At 67.1% G+C, this 21232-nt stretch overlaps 3 protein-coding genes and 2 non-coding genes across 6 annotated transcripts; 4 read left to right on the plus strand and 1 right to left on the minus strand.

Moving 5' to 3' along the window:
- Window positions 1–110: 110 nt before the first annotated feature.
- CNGA4 (cyclic nucleotide gated channel subunit alpha 4) lies at window positions 111–5947 on the minus strand. Its single transcript, XM_068178057.1, has 6 exons — window positions 5213–5947; window positions 4756–4942; window positions 4054–4237; window positions 3866–3972; window positions 1422–2414; window positions 111–1336 (listed from the first exon to the last, which is right to left on the minus strand). Exons 1-6 carry the CDS (start codon window positions 5945–5947, stop codon window positions 327–329), a joined length of 3216 nt encoding a protein of 1071 aa, XP_068034158.1. The 3' UTR covers window positions 111–326.
- Window positions 5439–13879, plus strand: FHIP1B (FHF complex subunit HOOK interacting protein 1B). 2 transcript variants are annotated; one of them, XM_068179038.1, is made up of 14 exons: window positions 5439–5524; window positions 5882–5923; window positions 7453–7714; window positions 7792–8040; window positions 8423–8809; window positions 9469–9579; window positions 9660–9746; window positions 9883–10050; window positions 10227–10306; window positions 10505–10677; window positions 11338–12279; window positions 12349–12527; window positions 12789–12951; window positions 13437–13879. In XM_068179038.1, exons 3-14 carry the CDS (start codon window positions 7577–7579, stop codon window positions 13706–13708), a joined length of 2949 nt encoding a protein of 982 aa, XP_068035139.1. In that variant the 5' UTR covers window positions 5439–5524; window positions 5882–5923; window positions 7453–7576; the 3' UTR covers window positions 13709–13879. The 2 variants fall into 2 exon arrangements, with proteins under 2 accessions (XP_068035139.1, XP_068035130.1); XM_068179029.1 differs by having other exon boundaries at window positions 9421–9579; window positions 13437–13877.
- Window positions 13880–15600: 1721 nt separating this feature from the next.
- RPS11 (ribosomal protein S11) lies at window positions 15601–17952 on the plus strand. The gene is made up of 5 exons (XM_068179048.1): window positions 15601–15744; window positions 16544–16675; window positions 16874–16949; window positions 17376–17505; window positions 17783–17952. Exons 1-5 carry the CDS (start codon window positions 15730–15732, stop codon window positions 17904–17906), a joined length of 477 nt encoding a protein of 158 aa, XP_068035149.1. The 5' UTR covers window positions 15601–15729; the 3' UTR covers window positions 17907–17952.
- On the plus strand, window positions 17051–17134 carry LOC137469817 (small nucleolar RNA SNORD35). Its single transcript, XR_010996696.1, has one exon. It is a non-coding gene; the product is annotated as a small nucleolar RNA SNORD35 (small nucleolar RNA).
- Window positions 17592–17680, plus strand: LOC137469816 (small nucleolar RNA SNORD35). The gene has a single exon (XR_010996695.1). It is a non-coding gene; the product is annotated as a small nucleolar RNA SNORD35 (small nucleolar RNA).
- Window positions 17953–21232: the final 3280 nt, after the last annotated feature.

Below are 21232 nucleotides of genomic sequence, written 5' to 3' on the forward strand. Positions count from 1 at the left end.
GGAGAGTACCGGGAGCGGGGCTCGGGGAGTACCGGGCTGCAGCCGGAGTCCCGGGCGGGTCGGGCACCTTGGGGGGGCTCGCCGGGAGCGCTCGTGAGGCACCGGGCGACGACGACGGGCGTCGCCGCGATGTCTGTCACCGCGTCCCTGCGGCTGCCCCGGGACGGCCCGGCGGGGCTGGGGGCCCCGAGCTGCTCACGGCTCCGAAACTCGGTGACCCTGACCCGTCCCCATCCCGGCTCCTTCCTCGTCCCGGTCCCCGTCCCGCAGGCAGCAGCTCTCGGTGTCACCCGACAACAGTGGTCGCTGCTGTGTCCCCCTCCAGGTCACCCCTCAGCACCGCGGAACGAGTCCCGCGGCACCCCCACCCCTCGTGGGACCCCGACCCCCTGAGCCCCGGAGACATCATGCGCCCCCATGGATCTCTGTGACCCAGAGGGACCCCGTGCCCTGCTGGGACCATACATGGCCCTGGGACCTCGTGCCCCAGTCTGCCTCTGTGCCCTGAGGGGAGCCTGTAACATGGGGGTACCATGTGCCTTGAGGGGAGCCTGTGCCCCCCTGGGGCCATGCATGCCACGAGGACCCCGTGCCCCAATGTGACCCCGTGCCCTGAGGGGCCCCTGCACCGTGGGGGTATTGTGTGGTTTGGGAGGACCTTGCATGTCACTGGGCCCCTGTGCTCTATGGGGACTGTGTGCCCTGTGGGGACTCCGTGCCTTGGAGGGGCCCTGCACCCCAGTGGGACCCCGTCCACCTGCAGAACCTGGTTCCTGGGCAGGACCCTGTGCCCTGGGAGCACCCTGCACCTTGGAGGGACCCTGCTCCCCGAGGGGACTGTGTGCCCTGAGGACAGCCTGTGCCTTGGTTGAAGCCTGTGCTCTGGGGGGGCCCTGTCCCCCGGTAGCACCCCGTGGGCTGGCAGGCCGCTGCGGCGAGGCCATTCCTGCCGTTCCTGCTGCCCCGTCTGTCCGCTCTGCTCTGCCCCGCAGCTGCAGCCGTCCCTCGAGGCGCCGGACGCGCAGGGCCATGCGCAGGGCACCGGCCTCCAGCTGCGCCAGCAGCCGGGCTGCCCGCGTCTGGAGCCCCTCCAGGGCCACCTCCAGCCCCTGCAGCCGCCGCTCTGCCTCGGCCTCGGCCGCCAGTGCCGCCGCCTCAGCTCCGGTGTCGAGCTGGCCCATGCGCAGCAGCAGCTCCCGGCCCTTGGCCTCCATGGCAGCACGGGCACAGGGGAACTCGGCCAGCACCTCTGCCAGGTCCTCCTTGCCCAGGCAGAACAGGTCGGAGTACCCGATGCTCAGGATGTTGGCCGTGCGTCGGTTCCCCGCCATGTTGCCTGTGGGGCAGGGGGCCGTGAGCCCGAGGGGGCCACGAGCCCGAGGGGGCCACGGGGCAGCATCAGGGCACAGTGTGGAGCTCACCCTTGATGTTGATGAGGCTGATCTCCCCGAAGTAGAGCCCCTCGCCCAGCACAGCCAGCTGCGTGACACCGTCCTCGGCCACCACAGCCAGGCGGCCCTCGCGGATGAAGTACATCTCGCGGCCCACGTCCCCGCGCCGGCACACGAACTCGCCGGGGCCGAAGACCTGCGGCCGCAGGCGCAGCACCAGCTGCCGCAGCACGCCGTGGTCCCAGCTGCGGAACAGCCCCACGCGCCGCAGGGCCGCCAGGTGCACGCTGGCGGCCACCTCGGCCCGCAGGCCCCACGGCAGGTGCTGCAGCACCTCCCACTCAGCCGGCAGCTTGCGCTGCGCCCGCAGGTGCTGGTGCCAGCGCGCCACGCGCCCCGCCAGCCACCCGCCCGCGCCCCGCGCCCGTAGGTACTGCCGCACCGGCCCCGCGTCGGGGTAGAAGGCGGTGGCGGCTGAGCTGAGGTTGACGATGACGGTGCTGATGTTGCCGGTGATGGTGGCGAAGCCCAGCACGGCCAGGAGGAAGCCGGCGGTGAGGAAGAGGAACTCCTCCTCGCGCTGCGGTGCCGGCGTGTCGCCCACCGTGGCCAGGACCAGCGTGGAGAAGTAGAAGCTGTGCAAGTAGCGGCGCAGCAGTCGGGGGAAGCTGGGGCAGACCCAGGGGTCGACGCCCAGCCCCAGGTGTGCCGACAGTGCGAAGTAGAGGCAGGCATGCCAGTGGATGCCCAGCAGCAGGTACAGCATCAGCTTGGCCATGCGGAACACGTTGGGCCGTCCCGTGCGTGTCTCGCACCGGTCGAAGGCCTCCAAGAGTCGCGGCACCCGTAGGCAGCGGTTGGCACGTGCTGCTGGCACCCCTGGGACCCTTGGGACCCCGGGGAGCAGACAGAGCAGCTCAGTGGGCAGCACGGCCATCACATCCCAGGGGAAGGTCCAGGAGCCCAGATAGCGCCGCCGCGTCCGCCTGACGTCCCGCACCAGGATCCCGTCCTCCAGGAAACCTGAGTGGGCAGCCAGGGCAGCCATGGCACCTCAGGGCACCCAGCCCTGGAGGGGCAGGGGCTGCTCACCTCCCCGTGATGGCAGAGGGCTTGCAGCGGGGACCACGCAGGTGCCCAGCACGGGGCACAGGAACCCTGCATGGGCACCCTGCAGGACGTCACTGGCGGCCCCTGGGCTGCCGTGGGGCTGAGGGGGTGAGCGGTGGGTGCTGGCACTCGAGACCACCCACCCAGACATCCTCTGTGTGGGGCTGGGTAGTGGCTGTATGGGGTGGGAGTGCACACGTGTGTATGTACCTGTACACACCTGCACATGTGTATGTACCTGTACACGCCTGCACGTGTGTGTGTGTGCATGTACACACCTGCACGTGTGTGTGTGTGTGTGCATGTACACACCTGCATGTGTGTGTGTGTGCATGTACACACCTGCACGTGTGTGTGTGTGTGTGCATGTACACACCTGCACGTGTGTGTGTGTGTATGTACACACCTGTACATGTGTGTGTGTGTGCATGTACACACCTGCACGTGTGTGTGTGTGTGTGCATGTACACACCTGCACGTGTGTGTGTGTGTATGTACACACCTGTACATGTGTGTGTGTGTGCATGTACACACCTGCACGTGTGTGTGTGTGTGTGCATGTACACACCTGCGCGTGTGTGTGTGTGCATGTACACACCTGCACGTGTGTGTGTGTGCATGTACACACCTGTACATGTGTGTGTATGTACATGTACACACCTGCACGTGTGTGTGTGTGTGTGTGTGCATGTACACACCTGCACGTGTGTGTGTGTATGTACATCCACACACCTGTACATATACACGCTTGCGTGTGTATGTACGCACCTGCATGTGTATGTGTACACACATGTACATCTGTGTCTGTGTGTGAGTGTACGCACCTGTATGTCTGTATTTACCTGTGTGTCTCTGTGTGTGTACCTGTGTACACACCTGTGTGTGTGTGTGTACACACCTGTGTGTCTGTGTGTGTGTGTGTGTGTACACATCTGTGTCTCTGTGTGTGTGTGTGTGTGTACACACCTGTATCTGTGTGTGTGTGTGTGTGTGTACACACCTGTATCTGTGTGTGTGTGTGTCTGTGTGTGTGTACACACCTGTATCTCTGTGTGTGTGTATCTGTGTACACACCTGTGTGTCTGTGTGTGTGTACACACCTGTATCTCTGTGTGTGTGTGTGTGTGTGTGTGTGTACACACCTGTATCTGTGTGTGTGTGTGTGTGTGTGTGTGTACACACCTGTATCTCTGTGTGTGTGTGTGTGTGTGTACACACCTGTGTGTCTCTCTGTGTCTGTGTGTGTGTACACACCTGTATCTCTGTGTGTGTGTATCTGTGTACACACCTGTGTGTCTGTGTGTGTGTACACACCTGTATCTCTGTGTGTGGGTGTACCTGCGTGGCTGTGTGCGTGTACACACCTGTGTGGAGGTGCACGGCCGTGTCCAGCAGGTACAGTGCGTCGCTGAGCCCGTCCAGGGCCTGCCACAGCCCTGCGTGTGCCTCCTGCACCTCGGGGAAGCAGCACCTGGGTACAAGTGGCATCACGAGGCATCACTGGGAGGGGCCAGGACACCCCACCCCCCCACCCAGCCCTCCTGCCTGGCACCTGAGGATGAGGACGACCCAGTTGTAAAGGATGGGCAGCACCATGAGGCTGATCCACCTGTAGTGCCAGTCCCCGGCGGGGTCCAGGCTCCAGTTCCGGGGGGTGGCAGTGCACCTGGGGGCGCAGGGGGACCTGGGGTCACCCCGTCCCCGAGTGGGATCCCTCTGCCCGCGCTCAGCCCCGGCTGCCGGTGGCCCTAAGGCTCAGCCAGCCCCCCCAGCAGCTGTGGGACTGAGGTGGTCCCTGCGGTGCCCCTACCCCAACCCCACAGGCGCCAGCCGTGCCCCGCTCACCCCGTGGAACGTCCGGTGCCGGTGCCAGCCCTGGCTGTGGCCATGGCTCCAGAGGTGCTGCCGGGCCGGAGCCGGCCCAGCGGCAGAACAGGAGGGAGCAGAGGGTCCCGGTGGGATCCTTCACGGCGGGGACCCTGTGCGTCCCGCTAGCCGGGGGTGCTGCGCCCCTGAGCACCTGCCAGGCGCTGCCTGCCCCGGTGCCAGGCGCAGTTCCTCGAGGGGACGCAGCCGCGCGGCTCCTGCGACACCGGGCGTGTCCTGGCAACGAGGCGTCCCCAGGGTACCCACCGGCCCCCGGGACGCCTGGGCTGAGACAGCCACCGTGCCAGGTCCGCCGGGCACGCCGGGGCACGGAGCCGTGGCCAGGTGTGCCGGGGCTCAGGCAGCCTCCAGGAACAGCAGCCGGTGCCAGGCGGTGCCTGTGCAGAGGGGGCGGCAGCTCCCAGCGCCTGGTACGGGGCTGCCTGGCACAGGGTGCTCGGTGCAAGGTTATCTGGCACCAGGGTGCCCAGGGCCAGGGAGGGCCCGTTTCTGGGGTTCTGGGGGGTGCCGGTACCGGGGTGCCGATTCTGAGGGGCTCCGTTCCGGTAAGCGCACTGTGCAGGGGGTGTCCCTTGCAGGGTTACCCGGTACTGGCGTGGCACTTACGGGGGTTCCCAGTACAGGGGCGGCTGGGCCAGCGGGGTGCCCAGTTCCGAGTGGCGCCCGTGCTGGGGCTCTCGGTGCCGGGAGTGCCAGCACCTGGGTACCCGGTTACCGCTGCCCGGCTCAGAGGGTTTCCCGGTTTCTGGGCATGCCCCGCTCCGGGTCGCGCTCGTACCGGGTACCCGGTACCGGGGTGTCCCGGTACCGGGGTGTCCCGGTACCGCCTGTCCCTGTTCCCGAGTCGCGGCCCCGGCCCCGCCCCACTCGCGGCCTAGCCAATGAGCGCTCGGGCTTTCTCGGCTGGGCCACGCCCACAAGGCTGTGTGGGCGTGCCTCTGCGCCGCGGCGGGCGTGGCCCAGCCGGCGGTGGGCGTGGCCCAGCCGGCGGTGGGCGTGGCCCAGCCGGCGGTGGGCGTGGCCCAGCCGGCGGTGGGCGTGGCCCAGCCGGCGGTGGGCGTGGCCAGCGCGCGCGGTGCGTCGGGCGCGGCGGGAAGATGGCGTCGGGAGCGCGGGGCCCGTGGCGGGGGCGGGCGGTGAGCGGCGGCACCGGGGCGGACCGGGAGCGGCCGGGGGGCGCCGGAACACCGGCAATGGGGACCCCGCCAGCGGGCACAGCGGGAGCGGGGGCTGCGGGGAGCGGGGCGGGCCTCGGGGCAGGTCCAGCCGCCCTTCTGCCGCGGTGCCGGGGTGCCCGGGCCGCCGCCCGCCCTTGGCCGCGCGGGGCCGGAGGGTCCGGCCCGGCCCGGGCGGTGTCCCGGGTGAGGGGGCCGCGGCGGGGGCGGGTCCGAGCGGGCCGCAGTGCCGTGGGGCGAGGGCCCAGTCCCGCTGAGGCCCGCGGGGTCCCGGGGGGTTCCCGGGCCCGCGTCCGACGCCCCCTCTGCCCTCCCCAGGTGCGGCGCTGACGGGACGGGAACGCCGCGACCTTGACCCAGGTAGGCGGCCCGGCCCCGCGGCATCCTAGGGTCCCGGTTATGCGTGACCCCGGAACCTGAGGGCGTCCCGGTCCCGGTGTCTCCGTGGCTCCGGGGCTGAGGGTGCCCAAGTGAGCAGCAGCTTCCGCGGGCTGCGGGACCGCGGCCCCGGCGCGGGGGCAGCCCTGGGCTGCGACCGCCCCTCGCCTCACCCAGACCACCGGCGCCTACCGGCGACCGCCCTGGCGACCCCTCGGTGACCACACGGTGCTTCGGTTCCCGGCTGCATCGGAAGGGCCGGTGCTCATCAGCCACAACCTCCTGGCACTGGGTGCCATCCTCTGCCCATGGTGGCCGTGCCCCGGGGTGCCTGTCCTTGCCCTGATGGCATCTGGTGTCCCTGTGCCCTCGGTGTCCCTGCCTGCAGTGTCCCGTTCCCTGGTCTGGTGGCACCTGATCACCCCCCAGAGCTCGGCTGCTTGCTGCCCGGGCAGAGGGTGCTCTCCCACCGCAGCCCCTCGGGGGGACACTGGGGTGACACTGGGGTGGTGCCACAGCCCCGTGCTGTGCCCCAGTGGCTGGGTCCTTTGGCATGTGACAGGCACAGCCAGGGTGGGGTGAGGGGGCACTGGTACCAGGACAGAAGTGGTGACAGCTGGTGTCCCTGTCCCACCAGCGTGGCTCTGGCCGTGTGTCGCACGGGTCCCTGTGCCCGGGACACACTGTTTGCCACACTGTGGCCTTTGGTTCCTGCTGCTGGGGCCGCAGTGCTGGGTGGCAGGCCTGGCACTGCCCCGGCATTCAGTGGCTCTAACTTTAGCAGCCACACGAGCGCTGGCTGTGGGTGGGACGGGCTGAGCCGGGTATAAATAGACAGACACAGCCCTGCCCGTGCTGTGTCCCACTGCCCCAGCTTCGGCCACTTTCCCTTCCTGCCGCTGTGGTTTGGGGTGTCTTTAATGGCACTTCCACTTCCCCAAGCGCCATGGGGTGTGGCACTGGCTCTCAAAGCCACTGCCCTCCCCACATGCTGGTGAGGGACTGGGGGGCCCCTGCGGTGTCTCTTTGTCCCCAGGCACAGCGGTGCTGCCGGGCTCTGGGGCCTTAGTGCTCAGTCCCGTGCTGGTGCCTGCAGTGGCAGTGGTGGTGCTAGGGCACGGGGCCCTAAAAATATCCTGGCAGCGCCGTCGTGCTGCACCGGCCGTGGGTGCTGCTGAGCATGGGGGTGGGCAGCTGTCCCAGCTGTCCTGGCGTCCCTGTGGCTGCTGGGTACTCCCCACACCCATGCTGGGCCAGTTCCTGGTGTAAAGTCCAGTACTGGGTGTGAGCAGGGCTGGGATCCAGAGTCCTGCAGCCAGCACTGCTCCAGCATGCTTGCCCGGCCCAGTTCCCACTGCTCTGTCTCTCTTGCCTGCCTTTCCTCTTGATAGCCGTCTCTTCCTCCTGATTTTCTTCCTTCCTGGCTTCCCTCTTCCTTTCCCTTCTGCCTCCCTCCCTTCTGCTGGCTGTGAGGTTGGGCTGGGGCTCTCTGACAGCCCCTCTCCCTGCAGCCCGCTGGCAGCAGCATGGAGAAAGGACCCTGGCATCCCGCCCGCTCCGCTGTGCCCCCACGGTGGTGCCAGGCCGCATCCAGCCCGGCTGGGGTGCCCCGGTGCTGTCTGTGACCCCGTGCCGATGGAGAGGATGAGCTGGCTGAGCAAGCTGACCCCACGGGCGGGCGGGCAGCGAGCCCCCCGCAGCGCCAGCCTGCAGCCCCCAGTCACCGCTGATCCCGAGACCTGCCTCATGGTCTTCAAGAACCACTGGGCACAGGTGAGCGGAGCGGGGTTGCAGCGAGCATCCCCCGACCCTGCAGCCCCCGGCCCCCACTGCCAGGCCCCCTCCCACAGGTGCTGCGGATCCTGGAGCGGCGCGGGAGCAAACCAGCCCCCGATGACCTCAGCGCCGTCCGCAACAACACCTACCAGATGCTGAACCTACTGGCTGAGGAGCGGCCCTGGGGGGACGGGGACAAGGACAGGTCACAGGGGGACGGGGACATGGCCTGCGGGCCCATCCTGGAGTTTGTGGCTGCTGAGAACCTGCTGGAGCGGCTCCTGTGCTGGCATCTGCAGGGCGACTTCACCGAGGAGAGGAAGGTCTGAGTGAGGGGAGCAGAGGGGTCTGTGGGGGGTTTGTGGGGAGGCTGGGACAGGCTGGATCCAAAGGGTGAAGGTGCTGGGTTGAGGGTCAGCCAGGCCAAGGGTAGGGCACTGTCCCATGGCATGTTCAGGTTGGACTGGGGTTGAGACTACCCCAGCCATCCTGAAAACTGTGACGCTGGAGGAAATTCCTCATTGAAGGAATTTCCTCCAGCCCTGTCACAGATGGCCCAGGGCAGTACTGGAATCCCCAGCCCTGGGGGGATTTCACAGCCATGTGGATGTGGCACCTGGGGACGTGGTTGAGTGGGCGGGGTTGTGCTGGAGGAACAGCAGGAGCGGGTGGTCTCTGTACCTTTCGCCGTGTCCTCGTTGCCAGGTGGAGCAGCTGAAGCTGTACGAGATGCTGATCAGCCAGGCCCGGCAGCCCCTGCTGCGGCACAAGCCGGTGCTGACGCCGCTGCTGCGCCTGCTGAGCGTGTGCGCCGAGCCCGCCTCGGCCCCGCTGGAGAACAGCCTGGTGCTGCTGCTCAACCAGCTCTGCGTCTCCGTGGCGCGCGAGCCGGCCATCCTGGAGCTCTTCTTCCACAGCCACACGGACCAGGGCCCCGCCAACCTCATCATCTTCTCGCTCCTCATACCCTTCATCCACCACGAGGGCGCGCGGGGCCAGCAGGCACGGGACGCGCTGCTGCTCATCATGGCCATGTCGGCCAGCAACCGCGCCGTGGCCCAGTCCATCACCGACAACTCCTACTTCTGCCCGGTACGGATCCCCGCGGGGCGTCCCCCTCCTCGGGCAGCCTTCCCCTCCTGGGACAGGGCTGGCACCCTGCACTGCTGGCACAGCTGGGCCAGCTGGGGCAAGAGCCATGGAGAGGCCTAGAGGGAGAAGTCCTGCCCTGGCTTGGGGATGGTGGAGGGCAGGGCTGGGGATTATGGGGAGCTTGGGAATGATGGAAGCTGGGCGATGGAGAGGTTGCAAATGATGAAGAGCTTTGGGATAGAGGGCTTGGAGGTGATGGGGAGTGTGGGGATGAGGGAAGGTCTGCAAGTGATGGGGGGTTTGAAGGTGAGCTCTCCAAATGGAGAGCCTGGGGATGAGGGGACTGGGAACAGGGTGCTTGGAGATGATGGGGGGACTTGGTGGTGATGGGAGGCTTGGAGATGGTGGAAGGCCCAGCGCTGGGCTGGGGATGAGGGGGCCGCTCCCTGGGGTCAGTGGTGGATGCAGGGCCCAGCCCAGATGCCCTGCCTGGAGTGCTGGAGTGGGGCAGGTTTGTGGGGGGCAGGTTCCTGGGCTTTGGGGAAGGCCGGTTGGGTCCAGCAGCCGGAGGTCCGAGGGGCTGCGGGGCAGCCAAGTACATGTGTTCCCAGGTGCTGGCCACGGGCCTGAGCGCCCTGTATTCCTCCCTGCCCCGCAAGATCGAGGTGCGAGGAGATGACTGGCACTTCCTGCGGCGGGAGGACTGGATCGGCGTCTCCTCCCTCGTCCTCTTCATGAACTCGCTTGAGTTCTGCAATGCCGTCATCCAGGTGGGGCTGAGGGGCTGCGAGGAGCTGTCAGGGGCTCCCAGCCCCATAGGGGGCTGCCTGACCCCCCTGCGGCCCCTCAGGTCGCCCACCCACTGGTGCAGAAGCAGTTGGTGGATTACGTCCACAACGGGTTCCTTGTGCCCGTCATGGGGCCGGCGCTGCACAAGGTGAGGGACCCCTGGCAGCAGCTGTGGGATGGGTGTCTCCTTGGGGGTCTCCTGCCCGTACCACTGCCCGTGCGGGTGGGCAGGGCCCCATGGTGCCCGTCCCTGTGGCTCCCAGCTGCACGTGGCCCTCCTGCAGACCTCGGTGGAGGAGATGATTGCGAGCACGGCGTACCTGGACCTGTTCCTGCGCAGCGTCAGCGAGACGGCGCTGCTGAAAACCTTCCTGCGCTTCGTGCTGCTGCACCGGCACGACAACACCACCATCCTGGACACGCTGGTGGGCCGCATCAACAGCAACTCCCGGGTGAGCCCCGGGGCCCCCACGGCCCCCCAGCGTCCCCGTCCTCGTCTGTATCCCATCCCCAGTGTCCCTATCCTTGTCCCGTCCCATTCCCATCCCCTTCCCCTGTCCTGCCATGGGGCCGGTGGCACTGCCCCTGCCCGCTCCGCTGCCCCTCTGACGCCCTGCGCTGTCCCCAGCTGTGCATGGTGTCCCTGAGCCTCTTCCGGACCCTGCTCAGCCTCAACTGCGAGGATGTGATGCTGCAGCTGGTGCTCAGGTGAGGGGGGCCGGGGGGCACCTGCTGCTGGCCCACTCTGGGGGCTCCTCTGGGATGGGCCTGGGAAGTTGCTCCCAGGTGGGCATGTGGACGTGAGGCAGCCACATCATTTGCCCCCCTGTGAAGGGGCTGGGGTCCTGTGGAGGGTCCCTGTCCCCCTGTGTCCCCTGCAGCTGCCCTGTGCCACCCTGCCCGCAGGTACCTGCTGCCCTGCAGCCATGTGATGCTGAGCCAGAAGCGGGCGGTGCGGGACCTGGACATCTACGGGAAGACAGCGGCGAAGTTCCTGTCCCTCATCCCGCGCTGCTGCCGGCCCGAGAGCCCCCCGCCGCCCCGCGACCGGGACGAGGAGCCTCCCTCCCGGGCCAGGGGTATGCCACTGCAGCCCCTCAGAGCCCCTCCACCTCACCCCACCATCCCCGTGGCCCCTTGGACCCTGTCCCAACACTGAGCCCTCTCCCTGGATCCCTGCAGCCCCTCAGACTCCTATCCTACCCTGGCTTGGCACTGAGCTGTCCCATGCTATCCCTGTGGCCCCTTAGGCCCTGTCCCCCTCCTGGGACAGGGAGGATGTGGAGCCTTCTCCTGGGGTCTCCATGGCCACCTGTAACCCACCCCTGCTCCAAGCTGTTGCTGAGTCCCAGCTGTGCCATCCCTATGGCCCCCTCATGCCCTGGCCCCATCCAGTCCCATTGCTGAGCTCTGTCTTGCCGTGCCCTTGGACCCTGTCCCAGCTCAGCGCTGAGCCCCTGGTGCCATTCCTGCGGCAACTTGAGCCCCATCCCCACCCCACCTGGCACAGTTCCCCATGCCACGTGATCCCCACGTACGTGAGCCCTGTCCTGGCACTGGGCTCCCCTGTGCCATCCCTGCAGCCGCTGGGACCCTCTTCCTCTGCCAGCTCAGTGCTGAGCCTCGTGTCACCATCCCCAGGGCACCTGGAATTCCCCCAGCCCTGGCTCGCTGCTGCCCCCCCGGTGCTGCCCCCCCCCCCGGTGCTGAGCCCGGTGCTGACCCCGTGTCCCCTGCAGGCCACGGCAGCCCCGGTGCAGACGCCCCCCCGGCACCGAAGCCCTCCACGCCGTCCCGCCTCTCCTTCTTCATGCGCCAGGCCAGCGCGGCCCCCGCCGAGGCTGCTGCCCCCCGCTCCCCCGGGCCCCCCGCGCGCAGCCCCCCCCGGCCCGGCCCCCGGGATGAGGTGGCAGAGCTGGACAGGAACTACCTGGAATACCTGCGGGACGCGCGGCACAGCATCGACCGCTGCGCCTGGGCCTGCCGCGTCTGGTCGGCGCCCTACGACGGCGAGGAGCCCCGTGCCCCCGACCCCGACAGCCCCCCGGGGCGGCCCCCGGGACCCCCCACCCCACGGACTAAGAAGCGGGGGCTGCCTGAGGAGGGGGCGCGGGAGGCGCCGGGGGGACCCCTCGGGGGCGATGAGCCCAGGGCCGGGGGGCCTGGCCCCGAGCCCCAGGATGGGGGGACGCTGGTGAACGGGGCACACGGGGCGGCTGAGCCAGGGCGGCCGGAGGGGGACGTGGTGGTGAAGAAGGTCCGTCGGAGCCCCCAGGGCGAGGGGGAGGGCGGGGGGGGGGCACCGAACGGGGCCCCTCGGGCGCAGCCCCCTGGCTGGGAGCCTCTGCCCTCGGTGGACTCGCTGTTGGAGGAGCTGCTGGCCCGCGTGCCTGCCGAGCCCCCTGGGGCCGGCGTCTCCATCGAGACCTTCACGGAGGAGCTGCGTGAGATTGAGGCCGAGATGCAGAACGGGGGCGTGGGGGGAGCCCCAGCCACCCCCACGGAGCCCCCTGAGCCACCCTTGTCCCACGAGGAGGAGGAGGCCTTTGCCAGCTTCGCTGCGGTGCCCGAGGGGGACGCAGGCGGCGGGCGGGCGCCGCCACGGCCCCCAGACCCCCTGGCGCAGGTGGTGGCCAGCCCGCCGCGGGCGGTGGGGCCGCCCCCGAGCCAGCCCTTCACAGGTGGGCACGTGGGGACAGGGGGGGTCCCGGCTCGCTGCGGGGCCCTGCCTGACCCCCCCGTGTCGCCAGGCCCCTTCGTGTCGGTGCTGTTTGGGAAGCTGGAGAACATGCCCCACAACTCTCTGTACGTCAACTTCCTGCTGACGGGGCTGGTGGCCCAGCTGGCCTGCTACCCCCAGCCTCTGCTCCGCTCCTTCCTGCTCAACACCAACATGGTCTTCCAGCCCAGTGTCAAGTCCCTGCTCCAGGTAGGGCCCCTGGGGAACCCCTGCTCTCCTGGAGTCAAGGGAAAGTGTTGGAAAGGGTTTTAACCCTTTTTAACGCCAAGACCACTGAGTTTGCCCTGTGCTGCCCAGGCCACCCCTGCGCCGTGTCCCAAGTGCCACAGGCAAACGGCTGTGACCCCTTCTGGATCCCCCTTTCCTGTTGGGGTACCCTGTGCTCAGGGGAACACCCCGTCTGATGGGGACCCCTGTTCCTGTGGGGACCCCCCTGCTGTGGTGCTGCAGGTGCTGGGCTCGGTGAAGAACAAGATCGAGAGCTTTGCTGCCACTCAAGAGGATTTCCCAGCGCTGCTCTTCAAGGCCAAGAAGTACCTGATTGCTCGGGGGCGGCTGGACTGGGCTGAGGGGCCCGGGGCTGTCCCTGCCCTGCGGCGCACCGACACCCTGGGTGAGGACAGGGCCTTGCCCGGGGGGCTGGGGGCTCTGCAGGCGGCTGGGAGTGGTGCATGGGGCTGGGGGCTGCATGTTGTGTTGAATAAGGAGCTGGGGGCTGCCCTGTGCGTTGCCTGGGGTCTGGGGGCTGCACAGTGTGTTGTGCAGGGGGTGGGGGCTGCACGGGGGGCTGAGGGCTGTGAAGCAGGCTGCATTGTACAAGGGGCTGGCTGTGTGGTGGGCTGGGGGTTGCTTTGGGAGTCTGGTGTCTGGGTGGGCTGTGGGGTCTATGCAGGGACTAGGGAGGGGGCCTGGGGGTTGCGTGTTGTGTGATAAGGAGGCTTGGAGATGGTGAGAGGGAGCTGAGGGCTGCACAGAGGCCTGGATGCCATCGCCTGTGCGTGCACAGCCACGAGCTGTCCCTTGGGCCCGGGCTGGGGGCTGTACTGGGGGCCGGGTGCCCCCCGGCCCCGTGTCCCTGACGCCCCCCCGTGTCCGCAGCCCGCAGCCGGAAGCCGTCCCTGGGGGAGCTGCTGCTGCGCCACGCCAACAGCCCAACACGTGCGCGGCACGCGGCGCAGCTGGCGCTGCAGGGGCTGCGGGACGGGGGGCTGCACCCCCTGGCCCCCCCGGCGCGGCACGGCGAGGCCCTGCGCGTGCGCAACGCCGTCTACTGCGCCGTCATCTTCAGCGAGTTCCTCAAGGAGCTGGCCGCCATCGCCCAGGCCCACGCCGTCACCTCCCCCTTCCTCACCGAGCCCCCCGAGGAGTGACCCCCGGGCCCCCTTTCTGACCCGGACTCGGACCTTTTTAATTTATTGGGGCGGAGCCGGGCCGAGGTCGGGCCGCGCTTCGGACGCGAGCGGCCGCCCCCACCCCGCGCCCCGGGGCAGCAGGGCAGGACCCTGGGGTCCCCGGGGCTGGCGCGGCGGGGGTCGCGGGGCGGGCTGGCTCTGCCCCCCTCGGCCCCCCGGGGGTTCCTGGTGCCCGCCCGGCCGCTCCCTATGCCACCCCCGGGGCGTGGGGCTGGGGGGGCTGTGCATGGGGAGGGGATGTGTGTCTGTGCTGTGTAGAACCCTTGGGAATAAAGGGTCTGATTGAGGGCAGCGCCTCCCCCGCCCGTGCAGCTCTCGGGGGGTGGGGGCGGCCAGGGCACCCCTGCACGGCCGGCGAGCGCATCCTGCTGCTGCCTGAGACGCCCCGTGTCTGCTCCCCGCTCGGCTCTGGGGCGCTCCGGGGCTCTGCGGGCAGCCACGCGCCCTGGATGCAGCTGTGGCTGTCGGGGGACAGCAGGCGGCTCGTGGAGCAGGTGCCAGCTTTGGTCCCCCGGGTGTGGGGTGCCCTGGCCCCCAGGTGCCACCACGGTTCCCATCCAGCACCGACCAGGGACACCCCCAGGACCCTGCTCATGGCCCTCACCCAGAGGTTTCTGCTGGGCTGAGGGTGGAGATGCAGATAATGAGGATGGGATGGGGATGAGGGTGATGCGGATGGGGTGGGATGAGGTTGAGGGGATGGAGCCCCAGTGGTGCAGATACCCAGTGGCGGTGTCTCCCGGGCTGTTGGGGGTTCTGGGGGCACCGAGCCGTCTGGGCCATGACTCCACTCTCTGTCCCAAACCGCCCCTGGCTCTGTGACCTGTGGGAACAGTGACTGGAGAATGTCTGGATTTCCCGTTCCAGGAGTTCGTGTGTTTATTCCAGTCTGTCTTCAGCTTTCCTCCAGCTGCACGATGCTGACCCCGGTGCAGGTGCAGGAACTCCGGGGAGGAGAGTGGGGTGAGCTGTATTCCAGCCTTGTCCCTAGCAGTGCCACGTCAGCCAGCCAGCAAAGGGACGTGCAGCCAGCCCAGGCTGGAGCTGGGGGTGCTGCCTGTGTCCCCTGCAGTTCCAGCCTTTTTCACAAGTGCCTGTCCATCTGTGACCAACTCCCGCTGCTCTCTTTGGGGTTTTGCCCCAGAGGAGGTCATGTCTGTATCAGAAACAGTGGGGCCAGCAAGGCAAGGAACTGCCCTGTGCTGGCACAGCTGAGGCCACCCCTCAGCGCTGTGTGCACTTCTGGGTCCCTCACTTCAGGAACACTGAGGGGCTGGAGCGTGTCCAGGGCAGGGAAGGGAGCTGGGAAGGGGCTGGAGAATTCCTGAGGGAGCTGGGAAGGGGCTGAGCCTGGAGCAAAGGAGGCTCAGGGGGGACCTTGTGGCTCTGCACAGCTCCTGCCAGGAGGGGACAGCCGGGGGGTCGGGCTGTGCTGCCAGGGAACAGGGACAGGAGGAGAGGGAACGGCCTCAGGCTGGGCCAGGGCAGGCTCAGCTTGGCCAGCAGCAGGAATTTCCCCATGGAAAGGCTGCTCAGGCCTGGGCAGGGGCTGCCCAGGGAGCTTTGGAGTGCCCATCCCTGCAGGTGTCCCCTGGAGGTGGCACTCAGAGCTCTGGGCTGGGGACAAGGTGGGCATGGGGCACAGCTGGGACTGCATGGCCCGGCAGCGCCGCTCCGTCCCCGGTTTTGCACGGACACTCCGTGTGCCGGCAGCGCCGCTCCGTCCCCGGTTTTGCAGGGACACTCCGTGTGCCGGGAGCGCCGCTCCGTCCCCGGTTTTGCACGGACACTCCGTGTGCCGGCAGCGCCGCTCCGTCCCCGGTTTCCTGCGGAATTCCGGAGCCGTTCCCGCTTTTCCGGCCCCTCCGCCCCGTCGCGTCACACCGGCCGCGTGGCGTCACTTCCTGCCCCTGGCCCCGCCCCCGGGTTAACCCGCGCCCCGCGCGCTCCGCGGCCTCTTTCCGGCCGCGCTCGCCAAGATGGCGGACACGCAGGTGGGCGCTGCGCGGGGTCCGCGGGACGGCCCCGGGACACCCCCGGGACACCCCCGGGATAGCCCCGGGATAGCCCCGGGATAGCCCCGGGGCGACCCCTGAGGGGGGGATACCGGCCCAGCGGTGGTGGGGGGCGCGGGGCAGGCGCCCCGGACCCGGGAGAGGCGGTGGGGCGGCGTGCGGTAGGGGCGCTCGGTGCCTTAAGGGAATGGGGGAGGATGATGAGGGGAGGATGACGAGGGGCGGTGGGGATGATCTGGGTGTGGGAGGGAAGGCCCGTTCCCCGCGCGGGACCCGTTCCCCGGGTCGGTGGAGCAAAGGGGGTGCCGGATTTCGGAGTGGGGGGAGTGCCTGGATTCGCCGGGATTTTGGGGGGGGGCGGCGGGGGCGGCTCTCGGTCCGCCGGGGTTGCGGGGGGGACGGAGGGTGCCGTGCTCCGAGGATCTGGGGCCGTGGGAAGCTCGGCGCCCCGGCGTTTTAGTGCTTGCGGGGGGTGCCGTGTCTCGGGGCAGGTGGGCGGGATCGCGGAGCCCCGCAGGTCCGGGGGGGAGCGGAGCGCTCCGTGCCCGGAGCTCGGGACGGGTCTCGGTGCCCCGAGGTCTGGGGGAGGGCAGAGGGTCCAGTGTCCGGGGCTGGGGGGAAGGATCTGGGTGCCCGGGGCTTTGCAGGGAAGGCGCGGCAGGGTCTCGGTGCCCCGGGGCCGGGCTCCCTCGCCGCTGAGCAGCCCTTGCCGGGGGTCTCGGGCCCCGCTCCCCCCGGTGCCACGCCCCGGGCTGACCCCCCGCTGTCCCCACCCCAGACGGAACGCGCCTACCAGAAGCAGCCGACGATCTTCCAGAATAAGAAGCGAGTGCTGCTGGGCGAGGGGGGCAAGGAGAAGTTGCCCCGCTACTACCGCAACGTGGGGCTGGGCTTCAAGACCCCAAAGGAGGTGAGGGGGCTCGGGCTCAGGACTGGGGGCCCTGGTGGTCCTGGTGTGGATGTGGCACTTTGGGACGGGGTAAGTGGTGGCCTTGGCAGTGCTGCTTGGACTCGAGGCCTCTGCTGGCTTGTCCCCACCTGGGTGTGTGGGTGGGCTCTGGGGGCACATGGGCCGTGTGTGCCACCTGACACCCCCCTGTCCCTGCAGGCCATCGAGGGCACCTACATCGACAAGAAGTGTCCCTTCACTGGCAACGTCTCCATCCGGGGTCGCATACTCTCAGGTGAGCTGGAGCATCCCCAGAGGGGTCCCGTGGGAGATCTGGGGCAGGTAACCCACATAACCACCCCCCGAGGCCCCTGTAAGCTGCCCCGGTCCTGGAGCCGCAAATGATGCCAATCTCACGATGGTCTGCTGAGCCCACGCGGGCCTGACGACACTGCCACACGGCTGTCCTGATGCAGGTGACAGGACCGGGTGTGCTGCGGGGTGGGACGGGAGCGTTAGGAAGCGTGTTAGAAGGGGCTGGAGAAGAGCCAGAATGGGGTTTGTGACAGACACGGGGAGGCCGTGGCTGGCACGGAGCGGCCGGTGAATGAGGAGAGGTTCCCGGAGCTGCTGCGTGTTGCTGCAGGTGCCACAGCGATCCCTGCCGGCCCCTAGGCCCCCCAGTCCCTCGTGTCTCAGGTGTGTGTGTGCCCTGGCGCAGGTGTGGTGACCAAGATGAAGATGCAGCGCACGATCGTCATCCGCCGCGATTACCTGCACTACATCCGCAAGTACAACCGCTTCGAGAAGCGCCACAAGAACATGTCGGTGCACCTGTCCCCCTGCTTCAGGTGTGTGCCTGTGTCCCTCGGCTGTCCCCACACCTGGGCAGGACACGGCTGGCTGCGTGGCCCGTCCTCACCTGGAGCCTGCTCACGGGTCATGATGTTTAAACTCACGATGGTCTGCAGAGTCCCCCGGGTGAGGGGCTGCTGACACTGCCACTGGCATTACTGAACCACGGGGCAGGTTCCAGGCACTGCCTGTCCCAGCAGGGACAGCCGGGTTGGGCGGCTCTGAGGGACAGGTGAGCCCTAGGAGCGCGCTGACGCCCAGGTGTCATTGCAGGGATGTGCAGATTGGGGACATCGTGACAGTGGGCGAGTGCCGCCCCCTCAGCAAGACCGTGCGCTTCAACGTGCTCAAGGTGACCAAGGCTGCAGGCACCAAGAAACAGTTCCAGAAGTTCTGACACCTGTGGGGACAAGCGTGGGAGGAATAAACGTTGGGAAAGCGGAGCTACCTGTGTGTGGGCTGAAATGAGTTGTGTGCAGGGCAGACTGGGACCGGTGACCTGCGGGCTCTGGTGTGTGGTGCTGGGGGCACAGGTAATGGCAGAAGGGGGACACTGCAGCTGCTCTTGTCACCTGCTGTGTCCCGGTTCAGTGTGGTTTGTTCTGGGCTCTGACTGCCTTCCCAGTGCCACTGCAGCAGGTGCTGGGCGGTGGTTTGGTAATAATTCAGAATGGGAAGTCACCTGGTGGTGACAGGGGCAGGTGTGGCCCTGAGGGTCCTTCTCAGCAGGAATGAGTGGTTCAGTGCTGGTGGCAGCATCTGGGGCCAGCTCTGGTGGTGTCACCTTCATTCAAGTGTCCAAGGCCAGGTTGGACACCACTTGAAGCACCCTGGTCTAGTGGGAGGTGTCCCTGCCCGTGCAGGGGGCTGGAACTGGATCAGCTTTGAAGGTCCCTCAACCCAAACTGATTCCATGACCTCTGGCTGCCTCCACGTGCTCCAGGTGAGCCCCGCACCTTTGGCTGTGGGCTGGAGCTGTAGCTCCAGGGTTGAGCTGTAGCTGCTCTTCATGCTCAGACTCCTGAAGGAAAGCTCAGCATTCAAGGTAAGTCACACAATTCCTAGTAAATTCAGATTTTCAGGGCATGGTGGCATCCATGCCTTGCTTCCTGGTCCTGCCAGAACCATGGCACTGTCACATGTTTGCACAGGGAGCAGTGCAGGATGTGGTGTCCAGGGACAACAGCAGGAGGATTTCCAGTTGGCTGGGGGGATCTTACTGGTGTCCAGTGCCAGGAGGTGCCGTGAGTGCACCGGGGTTCGTCCATGGAGCCGCCTGAGTTGGGAGGGACACGGGCACCGTTGGATCCCTGTGCCCTACCAGTCACCCTGGTCTCAGGAACGTTTCTCAGCTTTAGCCTGGGGTGATGTCACTGCCCTGGCCATGGAGCTGCTCCAGCCGGGATTACAGGGGAGCACGTGGTGTGGGGGAAAAGGGGACAGGGAACAGGGCATCCATCAGGCTCCCCTGGAAGCCTGCCTGTGCGAGACCCCCAGCTCCTGAGTGGGGGCAGCTGACTGCCCCCGGCACTGCACCCCGTGGGCCATGCCAGCACTGAGTCCCCCCGAGGCTGGCGGTGCCAGCAGCCCTGTGTGTCCTGCAGCAGAGGACAAGTCCACACCCAGCTCCTTCCCAGTCCGTGTGCTCCGGGGCGGGGCTGTGGCAGCAGCAGTGTGCTGCACCTGGGTTCCCTGAGCCTGGTGTCCTGGGGGGGCGTGCAGAAGGGTGCAGGATCCCCCTGCGCTGTCCAGCCGCGCCGTCTGTCAGCACTGGCCATGAGAAACCCACATTTATGGTGAGTTCTGTGACAGGGCTGTGCCCTGGCTGTGGCAGCTCCTGTGCCTCAGCACCTTCAGCTGGCCTGGGCTGACCGTTCCCGGGGCCAAATGCCACTGGGACTTTCCTCTGGGATGTTGGGGATGCTAGGAATGGGTCCCGACTCCAGCCCAGGGACATCTTTACCTGGCATCAGAGGCAGGTGAGTGGTGCTCAGGCTGCTCTGTGCAGTCTCGTGTTCCTGGCCCATCCTCATGGTCCCTGTCCCACCTCCCCTCGTTCCCAGCACACCTGTCTGGGGCTGCCCTGGTGGTGCTGGGTGTCTCTGGGACACCTGTGGCAGGGCCAGCGTGTGGCTGAGACTTCCCAAAGCTTCAGTGCCCATTGCCAGGTGGAGCCAGGGTCCGGCCAGGGGAGACCCGGGGGTCCTGCAGCACTGAGGGTTGTGGTGTTTGCCCCCACAGTTCCCATGTGGAAGCCCCCAGGGCCAGGACCAAAGCACAGGCTGCTTGGAGCCTACATCCCCCACACCTTTATGCCCAATTATTTGCTCCTTGGGAGATTATCCCAAGCCTTCATCCCGGAGTGATTAGTCCTCCTCCTTCGCTCCCCTAAGCAGATTTATTTGGCTAATGCGCCTCCCCAGTGAATGATCCCAACAGGCCTGTTTTTAACCCCAAACTGTAATTTTACTGGCTGGCTGAGCTGGGGGTGGCCTATGTTCCCCTGCCCTGAGCCCTGCTGGGAGCTGTGGGTCCCGGTGATGATCCCGCTGCACCTGCAGAACTGGCACAGGGACAGCTCATGTTAGAAGCTTTCCCCCTTAATCCCTTCCTAATCCCTCCTAAACCCTCATGACACGCTCAGAGCTGCTGGATTTGGGTGTTTTTGGGGAAGCAGCTCCCAGCAGTGGTGAGGGCAGTGATCTGTGTCTCCTTGGGGACCCCCATTTCCCCATTCTTGGGTTTTGCCTTCTGCCAAAAGATCACAGAAACTTCAGTGTCAGAGCTGAGGGACCACCCCCCTTCCTGTGGCAGGAGTCGGGCACTTTGTCCTTTTCCTCCTTTGCTCCAGAGCAGGAACTGCTGCCTCTGGGGCTGTGGGGACGGGAGGATGCTCTGGCATAGGGCCAGTCTGGCACAATCCATGTCCCTGGAGCCCTGCCTGGCATGGGACAGACAGCCTGGCACGATCTATGGCTCCAGAGAGCTTCAGCCTGCCACAGGAGAGCCATCCTGGTATGATCCATGGCCAGGAGCTGGTGGCTGTGCCCTGGCCATGGTCCTCAGCCAGCCCCGACTTGCCAGCATGGAACAAAGCCCCCATTCCATTACCTGAGGGTTCACATCGTCAGCTCATCCCCCAGCCAGCTCTCTCCAGGCTGGCACATTTTGGAATGAATTCCCCTGCCAGGCAGCTCAGTTCCTCTGATTGCTTTTGCTCCAGCTGCCGAAGGGGCTCCTCGTGCTCTCCCTGCCTCAAAGTGGGAATTGGCCACCCTTGGACTGACCTTGGCACCTCTGGGACTGGATGGGCTTTGAGGTCCCTCCCAAGCCAAATCATTCTGGGATTCTGTGATTAGGGCACTTCAGGTCCCATGATGGGAATTGCTAAATGCTTCCCGGGGCAGACAGGGGACAATACTCATCGTCTTTTGGGGACAACATCCATCATCTCCTGGGACCACATCTATCATCCCTCAGGTGCTGCTCAAGGCAGCGCAGCAGGGTCGGGTACTCAAGGGGTTTTTCCATCATCCCACAGCATCCTGCTCTGCTCCATCTGACAGGGCCTCAGCCCTCGGGATGGGAGAGGGTCTGCTGCGGTCCCCTTGAGCTCCTCCCTCACCACCAGACCATGGGATGGAGCACCTGGCTCCAGCTAAGGCTGTTTCCAGACCTGTGCTCCTCTGGATGGCCCCTGAACCTGTCCCAGCCTGTGTGTGC

The sequence above is a fragment of the Anomalospiza imberbis genome, chromosome 2, assembly GCF_031753505.1.
Source record: "Anomalospiza imberbis isolate Cuckoo-Finch-1a 21T00152 chromosome 2, ASM3175350v1, whole genome shotgun sequence".
NCBI lineage: Eukaryota > Metazoa > Chordata > Aves > Passeriformes > Viduidae > Anomalospiza > Anomalospiza imberbis.

What these genes read in the sequence shown, in the direction of transcription:
- CNGA4 (XM_068178057.1), bottom strand. Translation starts at nt 5,947, where the DNA reads ATGCCGCGGGGCCGGGCCGCCTACCTGGGTCAAGGTCGCGGCGTTCCC. An exon ending in CTCGGGAACAGGGACAGGCG is followed by an intron (nt 4,943 to 5,212) that starts GTACCGGGACAC and finishes CCCCCTGCACAG; the next exon opens with TGCGCTTACCGGAACGGAGC. An exon ending in TGGGTCGTCCTCATCCTCAG is followed by an intron (nt 3,973 to 4,053) that starts GTGCCAGGCAGG and finishes ACTTGTACCCAG; the next exon opens with GTGCTGCTTCCCCGAGGTGC.
- FHIP1B (XM_068179029.1), top strand. Translation starts at nt 7,577, where the DNA reads ATGGAGAGGATGAGCTGGCTGAGCAAGCTGACCCCACGGGCGGGCGGG. An exon ending in ACTTCACCGAGGAGAGGAAG is followed by an intron (nt 8,041 to 8,422) that starts GTCTGAGTGAGG and finishes CCTCGTTGCCAG; the next exon opens with GTGGAGCAGCTGAAGCTGTA. An exon ending in GTGTCAAGTCCCTGCTCCAG is followed by an intron (nt 12,528 to 12,788) that starts GTAGGGCCCCTG and finishes GTGGTGCTGCAG; the next exon opens with GTGCTGGGCTCGGTGAAGAA.
- RPS11 (XM_068179048.1), top strand. An exon ending in CCGGGGTCGCATACTCTCAG is followed by an intron (nt 16,950 to 17,375) that starts GTGAGCTGGAGC and finishes GCCCTGGCGCAG; the next exon opens with GTGTGGTGACCAAGATGAAG. An exon ending in CACCTGTCCCCCTGCTTCAG is followed by an intron (nt 17,506 to 17,782) that starts GTGTGTGCCTGT and finishes GTGTCATTGCAG; the next exon opens with GGATGTGCAGATTGGGGACA.